General features: G+C 42.3%; 1 protein-coding gene across 1 annotated transcript; it reads left to right on the top strand.

Moving 5' to 3' along the window:
- Positions 1-1,158: 1,158 nt before the first annotated feature.
- Positions 1,159-23,577, top strand: LOC143104526 (sodium- and chloride-dependent GABA transporter 2-like). The gene is made up of 14 exons (XM_076268623.1): positions 1,159-1,348; positions 1,786-1,920; positions 3,452-3,592; positions 4,718-4,799; positions 5,326-5,458; positions 6,147-6,281; positions 7,170-7,273; positions 7,403-7,524; positions 8,058-8,173; positions 8,322-8,459; positions 8,741-8,843; positions 8,949-9,049; positions 11,601-11,771; positions 23,345-23,577. Exons 1-14 carry the CDS (start codon positions 1,159-1,161, stop codon positions 23,504-23,506), a joined length of 1,833 nt encoding a protein of 610 aa, XP_076124738.1. The 3' UTR covers positions 23,507-23,577.
- Positions 23,578-24,200: the final 623 nt, after the last annotated feature.

The raw sequence follows: 24,200 nt of genomic DNA, 5'->3' as shown, positions 1-24,200 counted from the left end.
AATAACTTCTAGTTTAGAGTTGTAATTACTTAAAATGTTTGTTTGTTGAAATTATTTGTTTTAATGTTCATTTTCTCAAATATTTGGAGTCTTAAGAGCTTGTCTGACTAATGTAACAATAACTTAACCACATAGCTTACCTTTTATTTCCAGTGCCCTCTGAGAGTCTTTGTTGGGGATATCAGGTGTTTGTTCTGCTAAACTGGTTTTTGACAACAATAGTATCACAGGGCTGTTCTCCCCCTTCTCTCCTCACACTGCCTTACAGAGTACTCTCTAAGAAAGCTCTAAAAATGGTCTTTAGAAAAAAAAGATTGGTCTCTGTTGTGCCTTTCAGTACATTTTTATTAAGTGATAATTTTTTAGCATAGTTTTTTTTAGCGTTTTTAAGTTATAACATCATTGATTAGAAACTACAGCTATAGTGAAAGCCACAACAAGCCACAACACTCTTCCGCTATTATCTCCTCCAGAGGTTGTTTTAGTGCCTTTGCTGTCTGTGTTATCATGCTGAAAACATTCTACAGCTGCTGGGGACCCTCTGCAGGATATTGTGTGTGTGTGTGTGTGTGTGTGTGTGTACATGTCCCTGAGGTCCCGCCCTGAAACCTCTGACATCTACTGAAACCCAGCAAGTTGTAAAGTCGCCTTTGTCAGAAGGACCCAAACACCCACACACATCTTAGAAGGACAAAGGTGCTGGTCACCCAAAGATATCCACAAGGTACCATTTTTCTGTCTTTATCTACTGCACACACACCACCATGCTTGTTATTTCTACACATAAAAAAAGGTTTTGTTGATAGTTTCTTTTTAGTATTAATAGTTGTTTTAGTGTGGGTCGTGACTCATTGTAGTTAGGCATTTATATACTGGATGGACTTTTGTATAACTTGATCTATTGATAACTTTGATTTGGCTTTCACTGAGGCTAACTGTGTTCAATCACTTTCAGTGATAAGTTTTAAATAACTGTTATAAACCGTTACCAATTTTAAAATGATAAACGTTCATTTCCTGAGTGTATGTTGTGGTGACTGACAGAGAGTACACCCTATACTATCAACTTTCTTTGGTGTTACAAAAAATGGGGAAAGGACAATCGCCTTCAAAATGTCTTCGTCCAAATTAATCAGTAATACTATTTACATTTACAGTATGGAGAATTCACATAAAGTTCAGCAGAAGCTGGTGGGTGGTGGTGGAGCCAGAGTCCCACCCAAAACTCAGTCTGCAGAGAGAGAACAGTGGTCCAGCAAAATGCAATTCTTCCTGGCTGTGGCTGGACACATAGTTGGCCTTGGGAATGTATGGAGGTTCCCTTACCTGTGTTACAGGAATGGCGGAGGTCAGTATGGAGGTCAATAAATAGAAGCAGTGAAGATCGACTGGCCAGTAAGATGTAACTGGTGAACAGAGGTGGAATGTGTGTGGTGAATGTTATTATTGACACTGGGTTCTGCCGTTACTTAAACTGTTCCACCATCAACTCGGAATTTTTTTTGGACAAAATGTAGTCCTACAATATCTACTAATGATCATCCTTTAGATCTATGGGTATGGTAATTCTTGAAAAAAAATCAGTTTGAATTTTAAATCACCGCAGTGTTGCATTTGCTAATGTCCTCACTGCTTGTTTTCTCATGGTGGTCACTGACTAACAATTGGTTGACCCGGGTTCAATTCCCGCTGTTGTGAGTCATTTTGGATAAAAGTGTCTGATAAATATCAGTCAACTTTTTGTTAATGTGTTGAAATTAATTAAATGTTTAATCCTTTTCCAAGGTGTTTTCTTCATACCGTATGTAGTGTTCCTTTTTGCCTGTGGAATGCCTCTCTTTCTCCTGGAGACTTCACTGGGCCAGTACACCAGCCAGGGGGGCATTACTTGTTGGAAGAAAATTTGTCCACTTTTTGAAGGTACATAAACGAATTTGAACAATACTGTTTTGTACATTCATATTTATGTTTATGGTTATGGTATTTAACAGACACTTTTGTCCAAAGTGACATACAAATAACAACAATACAATAATTAAAGCTGCAGTTGGCAAGTCTGGCAGATTGAGGGGACTTAGCCAACATTTTTAATGTTTACAACTCTCATGCCCCTCCCCCACTACCACCGAGCACCCTCTCATTGAGTTTGTTCTTGTCAGTGCGCTCCAGACTGCACCAGACTGTGATTGACAGTCAGATCTCACACAGCCCTGCTCTCAGGGGCGTCGCTAGGGTTGTATTCTATAGTACGCACCATGGCCCAGGACGCTAATCCTCCCCCCCCCCCTCCAAAAAAAAAAAAAAAAAAGAACGGGTGCATGGCTACCCTACACATAGAGGTGTTTCAAGCTTTTTAACATTTCTGGGATGAGGAAGATTTCACCCCCGGGATTTGTGATCGGCCTAGGCCTAAAGAAAAGACGGCTATGGTCACCTAACAATAAGGATTTGCTTACACTGCTGTTTGGTTGTCCCAAACTTTGAGATGATCCATACTCATACGCATTAACTGAATCTTATCAATCTTGAAACCCAAACTACGATGTTTCAAACAGAGTGACTGTAGGATGCAATGCCTAATCTCACTGCTTTCATCATAACTGCTAAGAACAGTGCGCCTTTTACTGTTAAACACCTGAATAACGTTGCGTTTTTAAGCGCCAGGACTGCTCATCATGTCGTGACAAAGTTTACACCAATCATCATCTTCTAAAGTATCCTTATGTTGAGATGTCCATTCTCTTTGCCCTAAATGTTTCAATTAAGACAGTACACAAGCTATTTTTATTGTTGTAATATTGAATGATTTTCATGAATAAAGCGTTGAAAAATTATACGCACAGTGCGTACAGGATTACGCCTGGCACCACCACTGCCTGCTCTGATTGGACCAGAAGAATCGGGAGCTGTGGATTTTGGCAAAACAAATAACAGGCTCTAGGTGGAGGTAGAAGTGCGTTTTTTTTTTTCTAAAACCGGCTGATTTATGTTGTTCTGTCGGACCATAGTGTCGGTTTCAGTGAATATGATAAAAAAAATCTTGCCAACTGCAGCTTTAAATTTAACAGTAAACAATCTAAAAGTTGGTAATACTACATTACGGAGAATAGCAATAATAATCACCAATGTCAATTCAATCAATAAGCCCAATGAATATAACTAAATGCGCCTAATAAACTAAAGCATGTTGAACAGATATGCCTTTAGACCCCTCTTGAAAGACCCAAAACTATCACAGGAGCCGAGGGTTCAGCAAAGAAACCTGGAGGTGCATTATATGTTGGAAGGTCACTAGGCATTCATTTCCCTCTGATATTCAAGCAGCTAGAGATATCAGCTGTATTTGGTCATAGAACTGTAATGACATTCAAAATTCATGTTTACCTACATGAGGGTAAAGAGTGGTGTTTTTGGTTGTTGTTTTATATAGTTTTTCAATCTCTCTCAATAGGATTGGGCTATGGAAGTCAGGTGGTTGTTTTATACACTGGAATCTATTACATCATCATTCTGGCCTGGGCATTCCTCTATCTGTTTTCTTCCTTCAGCTCTGAGCTGCCCTGGGCAAGCTGTAAAAACACCTGGAACACAGGTAACTTGCTGTCGCTAACCATGCACGTACTGTAGGTGGCTCTAATATGTCACGGATTGTACAAATATGCTATAGTGTATGGAAGTCAACCCCATGCCGGTAGTTTTTAGTGTTAGCAATTTAACACTTCCTGGTTCCCAAGAAAAATCCTTATGATGAAATATTTTTTTTATTTTTCATTTATTCAAGTGTGAGTGAAATAACAGTAGCCTAATAAAACACCTAGGCATTCAGTTTGGTGACTTAAAATGTATTTATCATTCAGTCTGTTGAAACAAATGATGCAAGTATACGATGCATGTTGCTATAAAACTGCTAGAGCAAACATCTAGACAACAGCATATTGCCTGCCTCCAGCAGCAAGTGACTCTAGAATGATATCCATGGTTACAAATAACTCTATACTTCTTTACTCACTCCCCTTGGCTTCTCATGTAGGCTAACTTAACTTTACAGCCATATAGTGCCTAAAACATCTGGCTTATACTATTCCACTCAAATCCTTCTGTAGTCGGAAAGTGAAGTTAAATGTGATATTTGATCTTTAAAGCTAACTATAATTAGCTTCTACTCACCTTGTGATGCATTTAATGCTAGCTTAAAGGAACACTCCAACATTTTGGGAAATATTAGATAATATGATACATACCCTTCTTGTCTCTGTGCGTGCAGTAACTCAGCCTGATGCACCCACTTTTATCATAGCTTAGCATAGTTCATTGAAGTGGGCAGTTCCAACTAGCCTATAGCACCCAAAAGTGACAAGCAGCAAGCAGCACCTGAAAAGATGCAGTAGTGCTTTGTCTGAATGAGAATGTAGTTCCAAGCATGTATAGTCCGGTGTTTTTCGCTGGTAGCAGAAGCAACAGTCATATTCTAAAGACATAATAGGTCTAAAGCCCATAAGGCAACAACATTCACATTCATTTAATTGAATAGAAAAGAATGCTGGGTCTCGAGCAGTTAATTACCAAAACCCCATTCATTCTCTCAAAGGTTTTTTTTCTTAAGAGCCAGAACATGCAAAAATGCTAATCCACTGCATACAAAATTACTTTGGTTACTTCCACACTGTATAGCCTGCTGTATTTGCATGGATTTAATCAAACAAATCAATTCACACAGAAAACTGCTTTGAGTATGACCAGACCAATCTGACTGAGGATACCACTGTGAAAACAACATCATCTGTTGTTGAATTTTGGGAGTAAGTCCTGATAGATTTATCTAATATAGGCAGTGTTGGGCAAGTTAGGCTATTTAAAAAAATGTAATATATTACATATTACTTATTACTGTAATTTCAAAGTAATTTGTTAATATATCTGTATATATATCTTAATATATCTGTCTCTGAATTGTAAGGCATTATACTACTACTGCATTACTTTTAAGTTACTTTGGCCAAAATAACTGGAAATATGGATTTGCCATTCTAAATGTAGCTTAGGCTATTACGCTCTATGTAGCTCATTACACATCCAGTGGAGGGCAATATGGTATAGCATACACATATACATACTCCCCCCCCCCCCCCCCCCCCCCCACACACACACACATATACATACTCCCCCCCCCACACACACACACACATACACATATACTCACCAAAGTGCACTTCTCTGTTACTGTATGTTCTTCATATCCTTGTCTCTGGCAAACTTAATAATGATTGTAGGCCTATGTCCTTTTTCAAAATCAAGAGTTGGTGAGTTCTGTCTTTTTGCTTAAAGGAGGAGGATTCTGGGATTGTCTAGTGGAATTGAGGAGCTGGGTTCTGTGAGATGGGACCTGGCTCTGTGTCTTCTGCTAGCCTGGGTCATCTGCTATTTCTGTGTCTGGAAAGGAGTGAAGTCCACAGGCAAGGTGAGACAAAAGCCACTGCTCGGAGAGTGGAAGTGGGTTACACCCAGTTAGCCTATAGCTCCCTTTTAGCTATAGGCTAGATAGGCTAACTGGTCTAATCAACTTCTAGTAAATTATACTAAGCTTGGTTAATGATGTCATATTTTTGTCAGGTTATTGCAGGCACAGAGAAGAGAGGAATATGTATCCTCTTATCTATCTATTTCAAAATTAATCACATCACATGATTCTTGACATTTTCATTAACAAGAACGCTATCATAATAAATGCATAATAAATAGACAATAGTTGACTTATCTCTCCTCCTTCCATAATGTGCTTGTTTCAATGTAAGCCATTTTTGGAAAAAAGAAAGAGGAGGTTCCCGGAAATCCAACCAATCACATGATATATCATTAGAAAGCCCAGGATGTCCTCTTTAAAAGACCACAGAAATTGATAGAATAGCTCAAAGGGGTAAAGGGGTATGCATCTAGAACCTATGTCCACTACAGAGGACACAAGTCTATGGGTTCAACCTCAGTTCCACAAAACTAACAATAGTTCAAAAAAAGTTCTGTGCTGAACAGTGTCTGAAAAGGAAAAAAATTACAACAGGAGACTTAGGAATAAAAGTGGCTGTTTCTGGAGGTGACAGAAGTCTATGGACATCCACTGATGCCTTCATACCTCTGGTCTGTGGTCTCAGGTGGTGTACTTCACAGCTACCTTCCCCTACGTGATGCTGGTCGTGTTGCTGGTCCGGGGGCTCACACTGCCTGGGGCAGCGGATGGCATCAAGTTCTACCTTTACCCCGATCCAGCACGCCTGGCTGACCCTCAGGTAAGTGTGTCCTCAGGTCCTCTGTAGCATACAGGCAATAGGAAAGGTTGTTATGTGGGGGTATAAGAATAAACGGTTACCTGGCAAGATTTTATAAAATAAAGGCACAGCATTTAATGATTTATTCATAGATATTTCGACAAATATATATTTCCTCTATTAGAATGGTTACCAAGCAGTGTTTAGACACAGCAAGTATAACTTTTGTATCAATTCGTAGCACAGTAATTAAAGTTAAACCAGACTCACTACTTCATTTCACTTTGTGAAGACAGTCTGGCCTCTCACGATTGAGAAATGTTTCCAACACACTAGCATCGTCACAGATTTAGACTTTGCATTAACTTTGAAATCAGTGGTCTAGCATAACCAATCACATTGACATTGATAGTCAGGAAACAATGTATTTCGCCTATCTTTGCCTAAATTTACACATTCTTCTGAATGCAATTTCTTAATATTTGTTAGCATAGCTACTACCATTTACCACAGCCACGTTCAATTTCGAAACTATGGACAGCGTTATCGAATGTGTTATCCCTTCTCGTCGCTGATTGGCCTGTCACCCTCTATATCCAAGTAAAATGTTAAGAGTATTGTGAGATGCCAGACTAGTGAACTACTTAGTGAAATGAAAATGAACGGAGATACTAGGCGGGCAGGGCCAGGCTACAGTATACTGGCATGGCAAAGTCTTATAATAGGGTAGAGTTTAGAGGGTCTGAATGTAAGCAAAAAAATGCTTAATAGCCTTTTCTCACTGAGGTTTATAGATGCTCATGCGTTATTTGTACTGATTAATGCACAGTTTGCTATAAATGTACCGCTGTAAGAAAAAGGTCTGCAGATACTTCACACCTGTAAAAGCATTGCTTTAACCCTTTACAGGTGTGGATGGATGCTGGGAGCCAGATCTTTTACTCTTATGGAGTTTGCACTGGTGTCTTAACAGCTCTCGGGAGCTACAACAAATATGATAACAACTGTTACAAGTAAGTTCCCACATCCTCAAATCTCTGGCTGCATTTCCTTGCTTCCTTTTTCCTTTTATGCTTTTAACAAAACAGGTGTGGTAGAGCCATACTGAGCATAATTTGTTTTCCATGTTTTTCCCCCCACAGAGACTGTATTTACTTGTGCCTGTTGAACAGTCTGACCAGTTTTGTGGCCGGTTTTGCCATATTCTCAGTACTAGGCTTCATGGCCAATGAGCAGGGGCTGGATATCTCTATGGTTGCTGAATCAGGAAAGTAACAATGATCCTGATTTTTTCTTTTTTTTTGTATACTGTAGTGTGTGGAGAACTACTGACCATGACCCATAAACAATGTACTGTACCAGAACTATTTATTGTTCATTGTGGAGGTGACTACAGTATATATATATATAGTGAATGTGAAAAGACATATCATGTCACAAGTCTCACAACAAATGTGCAACAAGTTAACAAAATATGAAGCCAGTCTAAAACGTCTTCTTGTATGAGAAGTATGTCAAATGTGTTATACGCAAAAGAGCAGTTAAAATGTCAAGTGTAGGCTATGTTTGGGTGGGACTACAGAAAAAATAGCTAAAGTGATTCTCTATTATTGGGGGGTGCATGAGTTAACACGAGATAAATGAGTTCAACTGTGGGAGGGAATAACTGATGCTTGTCAAAATGCTTATCTTGTTAGAACAGTTCTCATATGTTGACAACAAAGAGCAGGACTGCCCTCAAAGTATTGTGTTGTGTTGCTGATACACTAGTTAACTTGTCTTTCCTCATTGCAATGGCAGGCCCTGGATTGGCTTTTATAGCATATCCGCGCGCCGTGGCTTTAATGCCTCTTCCCCAACTATGGGCCATTTTCTTCTTCATCATGATTGTGTTCCTTGGGTTGGATAGTGAGGTTAGTTTGTATTTATTTAACCTACATCACTTAGATGTTGTGTTTACATATAAATGCTATGCTTTTTTCCTATTTCCAATTGCCTCATCTTGCTGTAATAGGGGTCTGGAAGCTCAAAAAAGCAACTTAATCTTGTGTTCACTGACAGTTTGTTTACCATGAAGCTTTGGTCACCGCTATCAGCGACATGTATCCATCCTTCTTCCAAGAGCAATATAAACGTAAGGTCCTCCTCCTGATCATCAGCATAGCGAGCTTCCTGATTGGCCTGGTAATGGTCACAGAGGTAAGCCACCCAAATCACAAAGGAGATGGGAAACTCATTGAGGTTTTCTTATTGTCAGTTACAGTTTATGACGAAAAGAAGTCCTATTGCCTGAATTTCTTGGAATGCATTTGAACATATTTTAATCTGTGTTACACATACATTTGGTGTAACTGGATTAATAGATAATCCTTGATTCCTTGTGGGTGCAACCCACTCTTTGTTTTTTGGTTATTTAGTGATGGGATTTCTCAAAGCATATACAGTATATAAAACTACATGTCTCTTGTCCCTGTCTCTAGGGTGGCCTCTATGTTTTCCAGCTGTTTGATTACTATGCTTGCAGTGGCATGACTCTACTAACTTTTGCCATTTTGCAGTCTATTTGCATCGGATGGGTGTATGGTGAGAGTTTGCCAATATCAGATCAGATCTAAATGACATTACAGCACATACAGTTTAGCTTTATCAAAAGGAGATTGAGTATGGAAGTATGTTTTTTTTCTGTAGGCGCAGGACATTTGTATGACAACATTGAAGACATGATAGGCTACCGGCCGTGGCCTGTGATGAAATATTGTTGGCAATATGTAACTCCAATTGTGTGCACAGTGAGTATAAGCTTTTAACCCTTAGAACCTGATTGACGCAAAGTGCGTCAAAAACACATCCTTTCTTCTCTGTTACATTGCACCAGAACTGTTCAAATCACAGCTAGATGAAACCTTTATTGCGTGACAGAGCAGAAGTGGGGCCTTCCAACGAGACTACGCACTTGTCTGTACGATCAAGTATGAAAATTAAAAAAAATCATGAAATCAAAACAAATTGCATCATATTTACAGTCTATACTTCTCTGCGTTCACCTGTGCACCCATTACTCTCGTTTGAATTAATCACTAACCCGTGATCGGGAGACACAGGTCTATCCATTGATACCAAGTATATCAATCCTTCCGGCTTATAAAAACAGACAAAGTGACTGCAAAATAATAACGTTGTGTACAAAAACCAAAGCTGCACACCCATTACTCTCGTTTGAATTACTCGCGGACCCGAGATCGGATAGATATGCCACGCATATCATATGAAAGAGGGATACCAAGTACATTGTTCTGGGTTATAAAACAGACGAAGTGACAGCAAAATAATAATTTCATATAGCTCGACATTTTTGTCTGTTTTTGTGGCAAAGCATGTTTATAATCCAACGCTATTGTGTTTTTCTCTATGGCAAAGAATGTTCATAATCCAGTTTTGAGATCCTAGCAAATTCCTGCATGGCATCCAATTCAAGGCTCACATTGCATCCCAATTTGTTTGACAAAGAAACACCTTTTTTGCCTTTACTTTGTTCATGGCAATGCAGTAAAATGTTGTTGTAGAGAATCATTTTGAGTGCACACACCATAGGCACACACAGGCTAACATGTAAACTCAGGTCAAGTTAGGTCAGATCAGTTTGTGTCACAGATATGGAGCGCAAAAAGGTCATTTTTAATCACTAAATAAAAAAAATGGCATTTATTTCTGTAAGGCGCACATCACATATGTCTGTAAATTGCTCAGCCCCAATCCCTCCACCATGGCAATGATATTCCCAGATTCAGGACAGTCTACTCTACACACACATGAAAGGCAAGTCGAGCTGCCAGCTTGCAGTGGTGAGATACATGTCAAAATATAAGAATTTGTATAATACGCTTTTTGTATTTTATTTTATTATTTAAAAATCAAAATTAAATCAATGCAAGTATTAATACATGAAGATTTGGGTAGCCTAGACACTGCTGACAAAAACAATATATAGCATGTGTGTACGGCACTTACAATGACCAGGATACATGCTTCTAACTAAAGGTAGTGAAAATGCCCTTAAAACAGTCTAGGGTTCTAAGGGTTAATCCAATCTCAAGTTACCGTACTCAAGATTTCCATTGTGGTGTATTTGTGTCTGTCACTGTGTTTTCCCCTGTGTCTCTTGTGTTGTACAACTGCAGCTATTTCAGTTTTGAAACATTCTGCTCAGGGATTATGTAAGGGATAATGTACGTATAGAACGCCGGTCATTATTGGGAAAATAAGTCTCGACAGGGCGAACCAGACCCCGACACGCCAGTGGAAGGGTCTTGCTTCGCCCTGAAGGGACTTATTTTCCCAAAAATAACCGGCGTTCTATACATTATTATACGTATAGGCGAAGAAATAAAATACCGGTAGTTCGCAACACACGCTGAACTTGAATCAAACGTTCTTTAGAACACAGCTGATCAACCGTCTGCCTTTACTTTTGAATGAAAATCCGTTGCCATTGACAGCAGTCATTATTTAGAGGTCCTTAGATGAAAATAATGACCGGTAGAACTTTGGGAAATCCCATTCAAGTCAATGCATTGCATTCTACTTGCATTGTGAAGAGCCGTATAATGTTCATAAGTGAATCTCTGAGGAGGTGAAATCCCCAAGTTTACCACCTTCACATCTGCTTTCCTAAAAGCTGTGAACGTTGAAATGCAAATATTTTTCTTATCTCATGTATTCTCTCTCTCTCTGTTTCTTTTTCTCTCCATTTCACACACAAACCAACAAAATAATTTAAAGAGAGATAGAAGCAGATGTATCATTTGTCCACTCTGGTTCTTTCTCTTTCACAGCAAATGGATTTACATTCACTTCCTCAAACAAACTGATTTTGCTGATCAAATTTTACTGATTTTATAAAGTAGAATAATATTTCTAAATTATTCCCAATACACCTAATATGGAACAAATACACTGTAAATTGTAAATCATTTTGTGAAGCTACAGTACTCAACAAACATGTAGCTACTCAACAAATACATAGCACTAATTTGGATTTGAGGTCTTGACTAGATGTAGTTTAAACAGAATATTTCAAAGTGTCCTTGGCAGCACTTGCTGTGTTTCATACAGTGCTGTGGACAATGTGTGTGTGACACCTGTCAGAACCTTCTGGCTGTGGCCATTGGGTCTTACTTTAACAGGGACACTTCAGCAGCAACTTCATGAAACAGAAATAATCCACTTTTGTTCACCATTATTGGGGGGGGGGGGGGGGGAGACTGAATGCACAAATGTTTTATATTTGAAGTATGATACATGTATACATTGAAATCAAAGTTATCTTCTTTCTCCCCCTAGGCTACTTTGATCTTCTCCATTGTGAAGCATACCCCGCTGCAGTTTAACAACACATATGATTATCCATGGTGGGGGTATGCTATTGGTGGATTCTTCACCCTGTCCTCTACTCTGGTGGTGCCTTTGTGGATGGTATATGCCATCTGTACCACCCCAGGAACCATGCGTGAGGTGGGTGAGAAAGAAACTATGAAATTGTTGGCTAAACTTGCAACGCTTGTTTGTCAGCATTTAAACCATGCATTACAGCATAACACTATGCTGTCATGCAAGGGGCTCATGATTGGTTATCAAAAGGTTATGGTCACTGCAGTGTCACTACATGGTTCCCACACAGTCTGAGGGGCCCGTTCACCACATCAAAACTGTTTTTTTATGTTTACCTCCAGCTTATCAACCCTTGTCACACTTTAACGGCAGTAAAAAGCAGTGCTAGCATAGTGACTAAGGGGCTGGGTAAGCATGCAGTATCCAGGGGCCGGTTCCCCAAAACGTTCTTATCGCTAAGTAGTTCTTAACCTATTCCTTAACCTCTCTCTTAACGTTATGGCACGATTCCCGACACGTTCGTACGCTAAGTATATCTTCTGTAAGTCACACTTTCGTAAGGTTGGTCTGGACCATTCGTAAGCTCTCTCTTAGCGTTGTTTGAGCTCTCAAGGCGCTACCCAGTAAACAAAAAAAAGTCCTGGCGACGTCCCCTAAAGGTCCCCTGGCGAACGTCACCTTCTTGACATTGTGTAGGGTTCCCTTTACGTCCCGCGGACCTCTGTTCGGGAGGTCTAAAAGACGTCCACGAGACTTTGAGAGGACGTCCTGTAATGGTCACCGCGACGTTATGCGCGCAACGTTTATATTTCCGCGATGGTAAAAAAAAAAAAAAACATGAAGCGCGATTTGGTATGGTATTACATCCTGTAAGTCTCACCGTTCCTAGGAGAGAGGTAGACGGAACATGAACACACATTATTGACTTGTTCTACAACTACACGCTCATATTTTCACGCATGTATGAAATCACGTCCTCCGAATGCATTGCACTAATAATGAGTAGACATGGACATTTATACCAGGCTAGGATGTGCTGCTTTCACATCTACGGTGTCATTTTCTTAATAAACTAATACGACGTTTTAATGGGCATATCCCGTAGCATATTGTTCAAAACATCATCAGAGTAGGCCTAGGCTAGCCTAAGATAAATTGTTCAAACCATATTGTTTCAAAATATTAAAATCTAATAATAGCCAAAAATACTAAATGAATCGCAATGCATGTTGGGAAGCAAAACTCAACATGAAATAAAGTACATGAAACATAACTAGACGTATGCATTGACGTTATATCCACTCGTTTTCTTGGACCTGTGATCAAACAGGGACAGCCTATAAATGTAAGCCTATCTTCCTGGAACATTGCAGATAAAGAAAAATGTATCGTTTTCTCTAGGCTATGAATGCTCTTGTAGCCAACTTTAAGATGAAATAAATAGATTCCAGATGTTTCTATTCTATATCATTGTTTTATTAATAAACAGTAAGGCTCTGGTGAGGCAGAGAGCTTCTGCTCCTTGTCAGAAATCTCATCGGATATGTGCACTCTTTGCTGTTTCCACAAGGAGCTGCTGTAACATCGGGGACAGCTATACGTGACACTTTTAAACGCAAGCATGCGTCAAATAAATTACAATGACATTTAAACAAGTCATGAAGAAGCGGTATCCTTAATTCTTCTGCAATGTAGAGCTAGATCGTTCTATTTCATAGTTACAGACCGCCAGAGGCGATGAAAACATAGTGGAAGAGATCATGCGCTCGCGCATTGGCTACGAGAACTTATTGATTGGTTGTCATCTGGTGACATCATGACGCTACAATATATAAGCCTACAGATTCGTCATGATCTTTCTCTTTTTCATTCTCGCCTGGCTGAGAACTGTTTTTGACTTGAACTTGGGTTGAGTAGTACATGCTCCCCCATTAGCTGTTGTTTATCAACACAATCAGATTCGGAATCTTCGCGTCTCCCGACGGATAGCCTACCCTCAGCTTCCAGGATCTGGTTGGAGACGTTAACGTTACCGGCTTGTGGATATACAGTAGCAGTGACTGAACTCTTCTCTGGTAAGTACACTATTTCGGCCAGCGAGTACCTATTGGTATCCAGGGTTCCCTCGCTTGGTTTTTCACTGCTATTCCCAACGAATACCCTTGGTGTCCAGGGTCACTTCGTTTGTTGACAGTAGTAGCTAACTTATGACCAGTGCTAGCTGCAACGAAGGTGAGTAAGCTAGCTACATTATCGGGCAAGCAGACAATTACTTCTATTCCAACGAACACCCTTGGTTTCCAGGGTTCCTTTGTTGGTGTAGATAATAGCTCACAGCTATTACATCTGCTATTAGTTGCTAGCCCCGCCTAGCTTCAGTGGATATTGTGAATTAAGTTAGCTCGACTCTTGATTACCCGCCGTGTCAGCGCTGAACCTCCGTGACATGGAGCACTCTGCCTTTTGCACACAATGCTTTGCTGGAATGGACATGTTGGATGGCCATGACCGCTGTCCATCCTGTTTGGGCATGGAGCATCTTATGGAGGCGCTATCTAACCCCTGCCTTGAGTGTAGCATGATGCCCCTTGAACAACGGCAAATCCGGTTGTCAGTTGCCTATCCAAAGGCATCGGAGATTTCGCTTAAAGCTGCAGGCAATATGCGTGGTGTCAAACGTAAACATTCTGAAGACCTGGAGCAAACGACATCCAAGCGCAGATCTTCTTCTGCTAAGTTAGAAAAGCGAATGGATGAGCTTGCTACTACTGTTCTGAAATTGCAGGCACTCCTATCGGATCCTGTCATCAAAGCCGCTGAAAACCACACCGATCAGACTGGCGGTGTAGCACAGCATAGTGCCCACACTCTCCCATTCCTTAATGATTCCTTTCACCGGCAGCCACAAGAAGTGGATGTTATGTCGGTGGCAGCCTCAGAATCTCTCTTTATTGATCCCAATGGTCAGCCACCCACTGACACACCGCTAACGCCATCACAGAGGTCCTCATTGCACTCAGTGAGTGGCAGTGAGTATGAAAGTGACACATCTTCCGTACACTTATCAATCTGTGACAACATCAAAATGGCGCTTGCCAGGTTGAAACTGGACTTGCCTCAGGCCCCAGTGGGCCCTACCAACCTCCTGTGCCGCTCAGTGCCAGGGCCAAAGGACGTGCAAGTGCCTCACTGCAAAGACTTCACTGAAGTTGTGTCTTCAGCATTTCAGTCAGCTTTGAATTTTCGGCCTGATCGTGCTGCTCGCACGTTGGCCATGAGCGCGCCAGATACCATCGGTCTTGGATCAATGCCGGCATTGGAGCCCTGTGTAGCCTCTCTCATCGTGTCGCCCGATGAAGCCCTACGCCAGGATGTGCGATGCCCCAACAAGGAATGCAGGCGCACTGATGGCATGCTGGTTAAAACCTACAACACGGTTGCAAGACTTGGACGTGTGGGCAACTCAATGGGGCATTTGCTCCTGGCCTTACATTCTACTTTGGACACAGCCACTCCAGACGTTGCTACGTCTGGTCTGCTTGATGTCTCTCTACAGGCACTTGGTGCAATGGCCAGCGAATGCGGGCGAGCTCTGGGTCTCCTTGTCCATGCGAGACGACAGGTCTGGCTAGCACAGTCACCCCTGCCAGAAGTGTGTCGGAACAACTTGCGCCAGTTACCGCTGTTGCCTGGCCACCTGTTTGGGCCAGCTGCGCAGGAGGCATTGGAAAGGAGGACGCGGGTGACCGAGTCGCGTTCGCAACATGTTCAGCGCCGGCCGCCCTTCAAGGAGCCACAGGTAGGCATATCAGCACCCCACCAGATGCCTACTAAGCGGCGTGCACCAATGCACAATCTTGGCCGGCACCCCTATGGCCAACACCGCAGGTCCGCCCCGCCGCCACCCCGTGCAGCTATGGGCGCACGACCACAACCACCGCCTGCAAGGCAGCCGCCCTTTCGGCGCCCCCCCAAGGCCGATGAATCCACAGGTAGACGCTACTGACTGCTCAAGGTCGGTGGTGGCTTGTTTTTCAACACTTCAGCTGCAATGCTGGAGGGCAATAACAACAAACAGTTGGCTGCTCGAGACTCTCGAGAAGGGCTACCGCCTGCAGTTTCGCCGCCGACCTACACCGTGTGTTCATGTTCGTCCCACCATAGTGAAGGACCCTCTTCAAGTTCTTGCCCTTACTGCGGAAGTTCAGCAGCTGTTACAGAAGGGTGCGATAGAGGAAGTAGACCCTCAGGTTCATATGGAGGGATTCTACTCCCATTATTTTCTGGTTCCAAAAAAGGATGGGGGGTTCAGACCCATCCTGGATTTGAGACGCTTGAACATGTTCCTCAAGCGCTTGCCGTTCCGCATGTTGCGAACAGCAGATGTGATTCGAGCCATAGAACCAGGTGCATGGTTCATCACAATAGATTTAGAGGAGGCCTATTTTCATGTGCCCATTGCGGTGGAGCACCGGCAGTTTCTTCGGTTCAGTTTTCTGCAAAAAACGTATCAGTTCAAAGTACTCCCCTTCGGGCTTTCTCTTGCGCCCCGTGTCTTTACAAAGTTCATCCAGGTGGCTCTAGAACCCTTACAACAGGAAGGCATCTTAGTGCTACCGTACCTGGACGACTGGCTACTGTGTGCAGCAACCCCAGAGCAGGCGACAGCCAATGCCAATCGCCTTTTACGCCATGTCACAGCCCTAGGCCTCAGGGTCAATTGGGAGAAAAGTTGCCTCGTTCCTTCCCAATCGGTGAATTTTGTGGGCATGCACCTGGATTCCAGGACAATGCGGGCCACTCTCACCAGAACCAGACTGGATTCAATTCAACATGCCCTTACAAGAATCCGCACAGGATGCAGGATACCTTACCTTCAACTACTGAGACTGGCAGGACCGCTCACAGCAGCAACCGCAGTCATTCAGCTGGGACTACTGCACTTACGACCTTTTCAACGGTGGCTGATTGCGCTACGCCTGTCTGCAGTGCACAACAAGCAGACCTTGGTACGAGTGACAGAAAGTTGCAGCTCATGTCTACTTCGCTGGCGTCGGGAGGACTTCCTGCTGTCCGGAGTGACTATGGGCCCACCTCCTGCACGCAGGGAGGTAATCACGACGGACGCCTCCCTCATGGGCTGGGGCGGCGTGTGGCAGCATCGAGGAGTGAGCTGTCAGTGGGGTCCTCACATGAAACGATGCCATATCAACTTTCTGGAATTACAGGCAGTCTTCCTGACTCTGAAACATTTCGAGCATGTTCTGGTGGGAAAGCATGTGTTGGTCAGGACCGACAACACTTCAGTGGTGTTTCATATAAATCATCAGGGCGGCACGAGGTCCCTCCCCTCCCTTCAGCTGACACTGGCACTTCTGACTTGGGCGGAGACACGATTTCTCTCTCTGCGTGCGAGACACCTTCCCGGCCGCCTCAACACCGTGGTAGACACTCTGTCCCGGGGGGGCCCAAGGCCAGCGGATTGGTGTTTACACAAAGGGGTGGTGAAAATGATCTGGAACACTTACCGTGCAGCAGCAGTGGACCTGTTCGCCTCGAAACAGACCACACACTGTCCCCTGTGGTATGGGGAACAATTAGAGTCTCTGGGCAGGGATGCTCTGGCCCACGAGTGGCTGAACCTCCTGCTTTATGCCTTCCCTCCGATACCACTGATCTGGGCAGTGTTGAGTCGTGTCCAGGAAACAGGCCACAGGGTGCTTTTGATAGCTCCCAGGTGGCCGAGCATGCCATGGTTTCACTTGTTGCAAAAGTTAACAATGGGACCACCGAGTCCTCTGCCCTTGAGGAAGGACTTATTGTCTCAGATGGAGGGCTCTCTGTGGCACCCCTGCCCGGACAGGCTAAAACTTTGGGTCTGGCCACTAGGGGGAACCAGAGCATCATGGATTGTTCAGAAGGGGTTCAACACACTGTTCTAAATGCTCGTGCTCAGTCCACGAGGGTAATGTATGCTAGCAGGTGGAAGCTTTTCAGTGCTTGGTGCGCGGCTCACAATCTAAGCCCTGCTGAGTGTTCTGTGGCAGCAGTGCTTGAGTTCTTACAACACCTCCTGGATGAAGGACGGACTCCAGCCACGTTGAAGGTGTATGTCGCTGCATTGTCAGCCCATAGGGCTCCTATAGACGGGGCTTCCTTAGGCGCTCACAAATTAGTGGTGGCCTTCTTGAAAGGCGCACAAAGATTGCACCCACGGCCGAGAGTTGCCATTGCCTCCTGGGACTTGCACACTGTTCTCAACGGTCTATGTTTGCCTCCATTTGAGCCGCTGGAACATGCTGACATTAAATGGATCTCATTGAAAAAAGCCTTTTTATTGGCAATCACATCTGCCAAAAGAGTTGGGGAACTTCACGCCCTCTCAGTAAGTGCTCTGTGCATGCGATGGGGACCAGATGACAACCAGGTTACTCTGTGGCCTAACCCTGCTTTTTTGCCTAAGGTGCTGTCCCCGCAGTTTGCCAATCAGCCTATTACTTTGGCTGCATTTCAGCCTGATGAAGGATCACGCTTACCATTGTGTCCAGTGCGAGCCTTACGGCTGTATCTTTCAGTGACTGCACAGTGGCGCACGACAGACCAACTGTTTGTGCGCTTCGGGGCCTGTCAGAAAGGGGCGGCCATTTCGAGACAGAGGCTGGCGCACTGGGTGTCGGACGCTATCGTTTCTGCGCATCATTCTGCTGGCAAAATGGCTCCCACATCTGTGAGGTGCCACTCGACGCGTGCTATCGCGACCTCTTGGGCAGCTCTGAAGGGCATAACTCTTGCCGACATCTGTTCTGCGGCTACTTGGTCTACACCCTGCACTTTTTCAAGGTTTTACCGGTTGAACGTGGTTCCGCTTCCTCCGGTCTCTGCAGCAGTACTCCCTAGTGAGGACTAGGATTGTTGCGTTAACCTGTGTGCTTTAAATAAAGTTGTTGAACTAAACTGTGATGCTTGTGGGTCTTTATTCCTCGTGACTTGGTGGTATAAGTCTTCCACTATGTTTTCATCGCCTCTGGCGGTCTGTAACTATGAAATAGAACGCTGGGTACAACTGTAACCGTGGTTCTATGAATAGTGGAAGACCGCCAGAGTCCTTGGTCACTCGGATGGCGAGAATGACCTTGGAGAAAGATCATGACGAATCTGTAGGCTTATATATTGTAGCGTCATGATGTCACCAGATGACAACCAATCAATAAGTTCTCGTAGCCAATGCGCGAGCGCATGATCTCTTCCACTATGTTTTCATCGCCTCTGGCGGTCTTCCACTATTCATAGAACCACGGTTACAGTTGTAACCAGCGTTTTGCTTTAAGTAGTCACTTCTGTTGCTAGACAACCCTAAACAAATGCTACTTGTTCTGTTTTTAACATTGCTCTAGTTTTATTGCATCGTATTCAGCTCCAAAAGTCGGTTCAGTCCCAATTCGGCCGTGTGTGTGTTTCTGAAAATAAAACAGATAATAAGTACGTGACTACGTTAAATAAACCACTGCCTATTTAGAGCATGTTACATGCATCACGTAATGACAGTTATCTGAAGAAATGCGCATTGTAGCCTAGGCTAAGCTAGAAGCTAAGAACAGCGCGACTTTGCTAACGTTACACCAAGCATCAGCTAACATGAATTTGATAAAATCCCTTCCTTAGTTTGTAACGTTATACATTAACGTTAAACTCAATCGAGGACCAATCGAGGACGACCTGAATGTCGGCATAAGGTCCGGGGGACGTCCCGTGTTTGTCGGGTAGTCGCCGCCACTGTGCAGCAGTCTTTAGAAATCAGTGCAGTGCAGTAGCCTACAAGTCACTATGGTACAGTATGTTGATGATGTTGTTGCTCAACGATGATTTTATGTTATGGACATTTTAAGACTAATAATAAAATATGTTCGCAATGGTTGCAGGCCTATTTATGAAGTTTACTTTATTTGGTATCAGAACTAATATGGTGGTAAGCCTAGGCTATTTCGTAATGTCATAAAGCGTTCAAATTGGCAATCACTTTTGATAATTAAAAGCTGGCAAAGAATTCGCCTCTAAATGGCTAAGATCTATAATAGGTAAGCATGGTGGTGTCCAGTAAGCGACCAACTAGGCCTATGGCAGCGATCCAACGTGTCCTTGTATTGAATCAAAAACGGCGCCGGCCGCGGAGCCGTGTAGTCCATGTCGCTCCATACAGAGGCTCTTTTTTGTTGCTGTTGCACAAGTTAGCCTACTCCGAAAGCTGGAAAACAGTGTCACCTTATGCAAGCTCACCTCGTCCAGCAAAATTTCAAGTTCCTCTGACGAGAAGCTTGGTGCCCTTTTTTTACGTTGCTTCCCCACCATACTGTAGGCTATCTAACTCTCTCTCTGTTCATTATAGATAGGTTGCTTTTTATTGACAACATTAACCAATGGCAATCAATACCGCATTAAACTGCAGCTGCTTGCCAATCAATTCTAATTGTAAGGTACCATTAATATAAGTTTATTACATAATTTTTAGAAGTCGTTAAACCCATCAAGAAGTGGCACAACGGGATAAGAAGGGTGGATGATTAGCGAGGGATACCCGTCACAACATATCGTGTGAACATATTACTGTCAATTTGATAATTTAGTTAATAGTTTATATTTTACTGATAACTTAAACTATGTTAAAATAAATGTCACTGGAATAATTTGAGGAATGTTTTATTTGCAAAACGTGTTGTCTTTCTTAACGCCGTCATGCACCTTCGCGTGAAGTAGAAAATCGATTCCTGAGCAATCGATGCCAACTAATTCAGCACCTTCACTTGGGACAGCACCTTTGTAACGTCGAACATAAGAGGCAGCGTGTTAAGAAGCTTCCTAAGGGACACTTCGGGGAACACACTTAGGAACATAAACAACTTTGGAAAGATATATCTTTTGAGTCTTCTTAGCGCGCTAAGAGTGAGCGTTATCGGGGAACCGGCCCCAGAACATTTGGAGGTTCAATTCCCAGCTGCTACCACTGTGCCCTTGAGCAAGGCACATAATCCTGAGTTGCTGTAGGGAGACATGTAAATTGCTTTGAAACAGAGTGTCAGCCAAATGATTAATGGTGATTATATCTCGGATTATTTTGGATCTGAGTTAGGCAGGTGAACCTGTTTGTATAACATGAGCCATGTCAAAGTCACATGTATATCGCATGACACATTAGCCACTGGCATATAGTGGGTAAAACCACCTGCTGAGCAAGATTTTAAATAACATGTAAAACAATGGAAAGTTAGACAATGCCTTGTCTTAAATACAATAAAGCTTAGTTTTAAGTCATATCTATAAGTATATTACATAGACAGTAAAAGAAATGGACAGAGCCACCCCTTAGACTTCCATAGGGACAAGTGAAGTCAATTCGAACCCCTTTTCCGGGTGAATCCAATGAACTGAAACACAGTTAGTGTACACAGTAAGTCATCTGGTAGCCTCGCTAAAAACATCACTTAATTGGGTAACACTTTAATTGACAGTATTGACATAAGAGTGACATGACACTGTCATGAACACATGACACTGTCATGACACATGAACCCTAACCCTAATCCTAACCAGAGTGCGAATTACCCCATCATAATTAGGGGGTACTGCTCCTTCACTTCTTCTATGACCATCATGGTCCACTACCATATCAATCCCCACCATGATCGCCAAGTGCAACATGTGTTGTGCAACACACATACAAGGTCTAAACATGCGACAAACTGATAATCAGTAGGCTACAGAATATCTCATTGTTATTATATATCCAAAAGAGAACTGTCAAAACTCCCAAAAGTTAGAAGTTAAGTGCACTGAAATACCATTCTAATTACTACTAAAGTACTTTACAATTACTTGTAATACCTTTATAAGAAGCCTATTGCCTATTTCATAAAATATTGATTTGGTTTATTTTTAGATTTCATAAGACCTGGAGGTAAGACCCAAACCTCTCATATACTGTATAAAGAGAAACCAATTTTCCATTATAGTCTATGGTAGTCAGTGTCAAATCAACACAATTACTTGGAGATATGTGAAACCTGAGCAACCTTTAATGTGATTAAGGAGCTATGAAAAACCATACTACCACAGAAGAACTACAGAGCGGTAACCTACAAGAATCCGATAACCAGAACAAGCTGGGTATCATCAACACTACAGTATCCTACACTGACACACATACACAAACACAGATACACTTTTCCTTTTCATCATAGTGTCTGTGAATAAAATAAAATCCTAGTTTCATTGAGATAGTATCAGAGTTCTCAGATGCAACTACATTTATCAAACTAAAGATATGAAATAATAGAATGTAAAACCAATACTAACCAATTAAAAACAAATTAAAATACTAGCATGTACTATTTAGCCTAGGCTACTTGGCTCTTTTTATGTTTCCACAGGTTTCACTGATGTTATGTAGGCTTAGCTATATCAGACCCTCATGTGCATAACATAAAAACAACACAGGATCTGTGCCAAACTTATTTCAAAAGGGCACAATACTTTATTCAAGATAAAATGAGAATGGACACCTAGGCTATGGAATATAGGCTATCTTGGAAATGACAATCGATTTTACCTCACCACAATGTAAAGCTTGATTTAAATAGAGAATTATCTTGCTAACTAACCTTGCTAACTAACCAAGGTCCACTTTACTAGCCTCGAGGGGTAAGTAGCAGGTAAGTAGCCGGTAATTCAATGTATGAAGACGTGACATGAGCTATGAACGAACAAAACAGCAGCAAACCGAATTTAGCCTACTGGAGGAATTTACCTAGTGTTTTGTCATTCAACGTTGACACTTGCTTGAGAAGTTGAAGTCGTTCTCTATCTCCGTTGCTAGCGCTACGGTGGTTAAAAATGGTACGGTTCACAATAGGGGTGTCTGGAATCGCTTACATTAAAATGTTCCTACAGTGAAAATAGGAGTTGACTTGTATTGTAGCCTAACTCTAATGATATTTTTTCACAATATCAGAAAAATTATCTGACCTCCCCAAAACTGATATTTCTGTCTCTTTGGAGGGTACTGGGTCTTCATTGGGGGGTATAGTACCCCCAGTAATTCGAACTATAACCCTAACCCTAAACCTAACCCTAATCCTAATCCTAACTTGTTATGACAAAAACCAAATGTCACTTAATAACAGAAGCGTTTGTCATAAACGTTTATGACACATTCATGACAGTGTCATGTCACTCTTATGTCGATACTGTCAAGTAAAGTGTAACCCTTAATTGTTTATTTCCCCTCAATGCTTTTCTAAATAACTTACCTGTGGACTTTCCCTTAGACTGCCTTCAGTTTCTTATCTAGGAAATACGATTACTTCTCTTATGTGCGACTGAAAGTCGCATGCTCATGACATCATTTTAGCATTGGATTTCAAAAGGTAAAGTGAGATACAAGGTGTGACATCAGTCACACAATGTTGTATTTCTCTGGAAATAGAAATGGCATACAGGCTTAAAACGCTTCAGATGTAAAGTTATTCGCTGTCAAAGTGACGCCAAAATGAATGGGGGTCAATGGAATGCTAACTCCAGGTGAAGCCTTATTAGCCTCAGAGCCTCCCATAGAGGGTATGCCTTCCGAACGTTCGCTTACCCTCTTTGTATATTATAAATACGCCAATATGGGAATCAAACTGTAGTTTTGCGTGTGTTTGCAGAGACTACGGACGCTGTGCACCCCTGCAAAGGACCTCCCGCCCAGAGGCCAGTCCCAACAAAAGGAGCTCCAGTTAGTCACTTTTGAGACATTCACCATGTTACAAACCCTGCGCACGAGTAGCACCCACTCAGACTCTGTTTTCCTTAAAGGACCATCCTAAAACTGATAGTTCTGGTCCTTGATTGTGATTGGCTGAATCACGTTCGATGCCGTTGTAAAATGCAGCATAAACATACACCTTGAATGCATTTCGTTCTATATTACTGCGCTACCATAACTTAATACAAAAGTTAAAGTAGCTGCGTCTCGATGTTGCTTGGCAACCATTCAGGTAGAGGAAATATATTTATTGGCTCAATAACTCATTATATTTCTAGTTTCCCGAAAGCATCTTAAGCCTAAGAGCATCGTAAAGTCCCTCTTACGAACGTCTTAAGATTTGCCGACTGTTTTTCAGAAACCATCGTAGCTTAAGAGCGTCATGAAAACACTCGTAGATCTACGAGTGCTTCAGAGTTCTCGTTACCGGCTAAGAGCATCTTAACAGTAGGCCTACTTCTCACTGAGGTCACCAACAGGACATACAGAGGAATTACAACTTAGAATACATAATCCAATTTACATTCCCATTCTTTATTGTGTTCACCTGATGAATCAGATTTTAGCGTGCAAAATAGTATAGCCTACATTTAATGGTCATAATAACGTGATGAAAAGCGGACAAAAATGCAATCCAGTTATGAAACGAGATGTTGCCAGAATAGTTTGCCATTATCTTTGCTAAGTGAAGGCTATAATTTATTAGGCCTATGAGGTAAAAGCAGAGAAAGGAACATGTGGTTTAGTCTGTACTG

This window comes from Alosa pseudoharengus, unplaced genomic scaffold (assembly GCF_046254945.1).
Source record: "Alosa pseudoharengus isolate Yale_2024_CS ecotype anadromous, Long Island Sound unplaced genomic scaffold, YU_APseudo_1.1 YU_APseudo_1.1_scf_5, whole genome shotgun sequence".
Lineage (NCBI taxonomy): Eukaryota > Metazoa > Chordata > Actinopteri > Clupeiformes > Clupeidae > Alosa > Alosa pseudoharengus.
The sequence above is the reverse complement of the archived record's forward strand: the minus strand, read 5'-3'. Positions and strand labels throughout refer to the sequence as shown.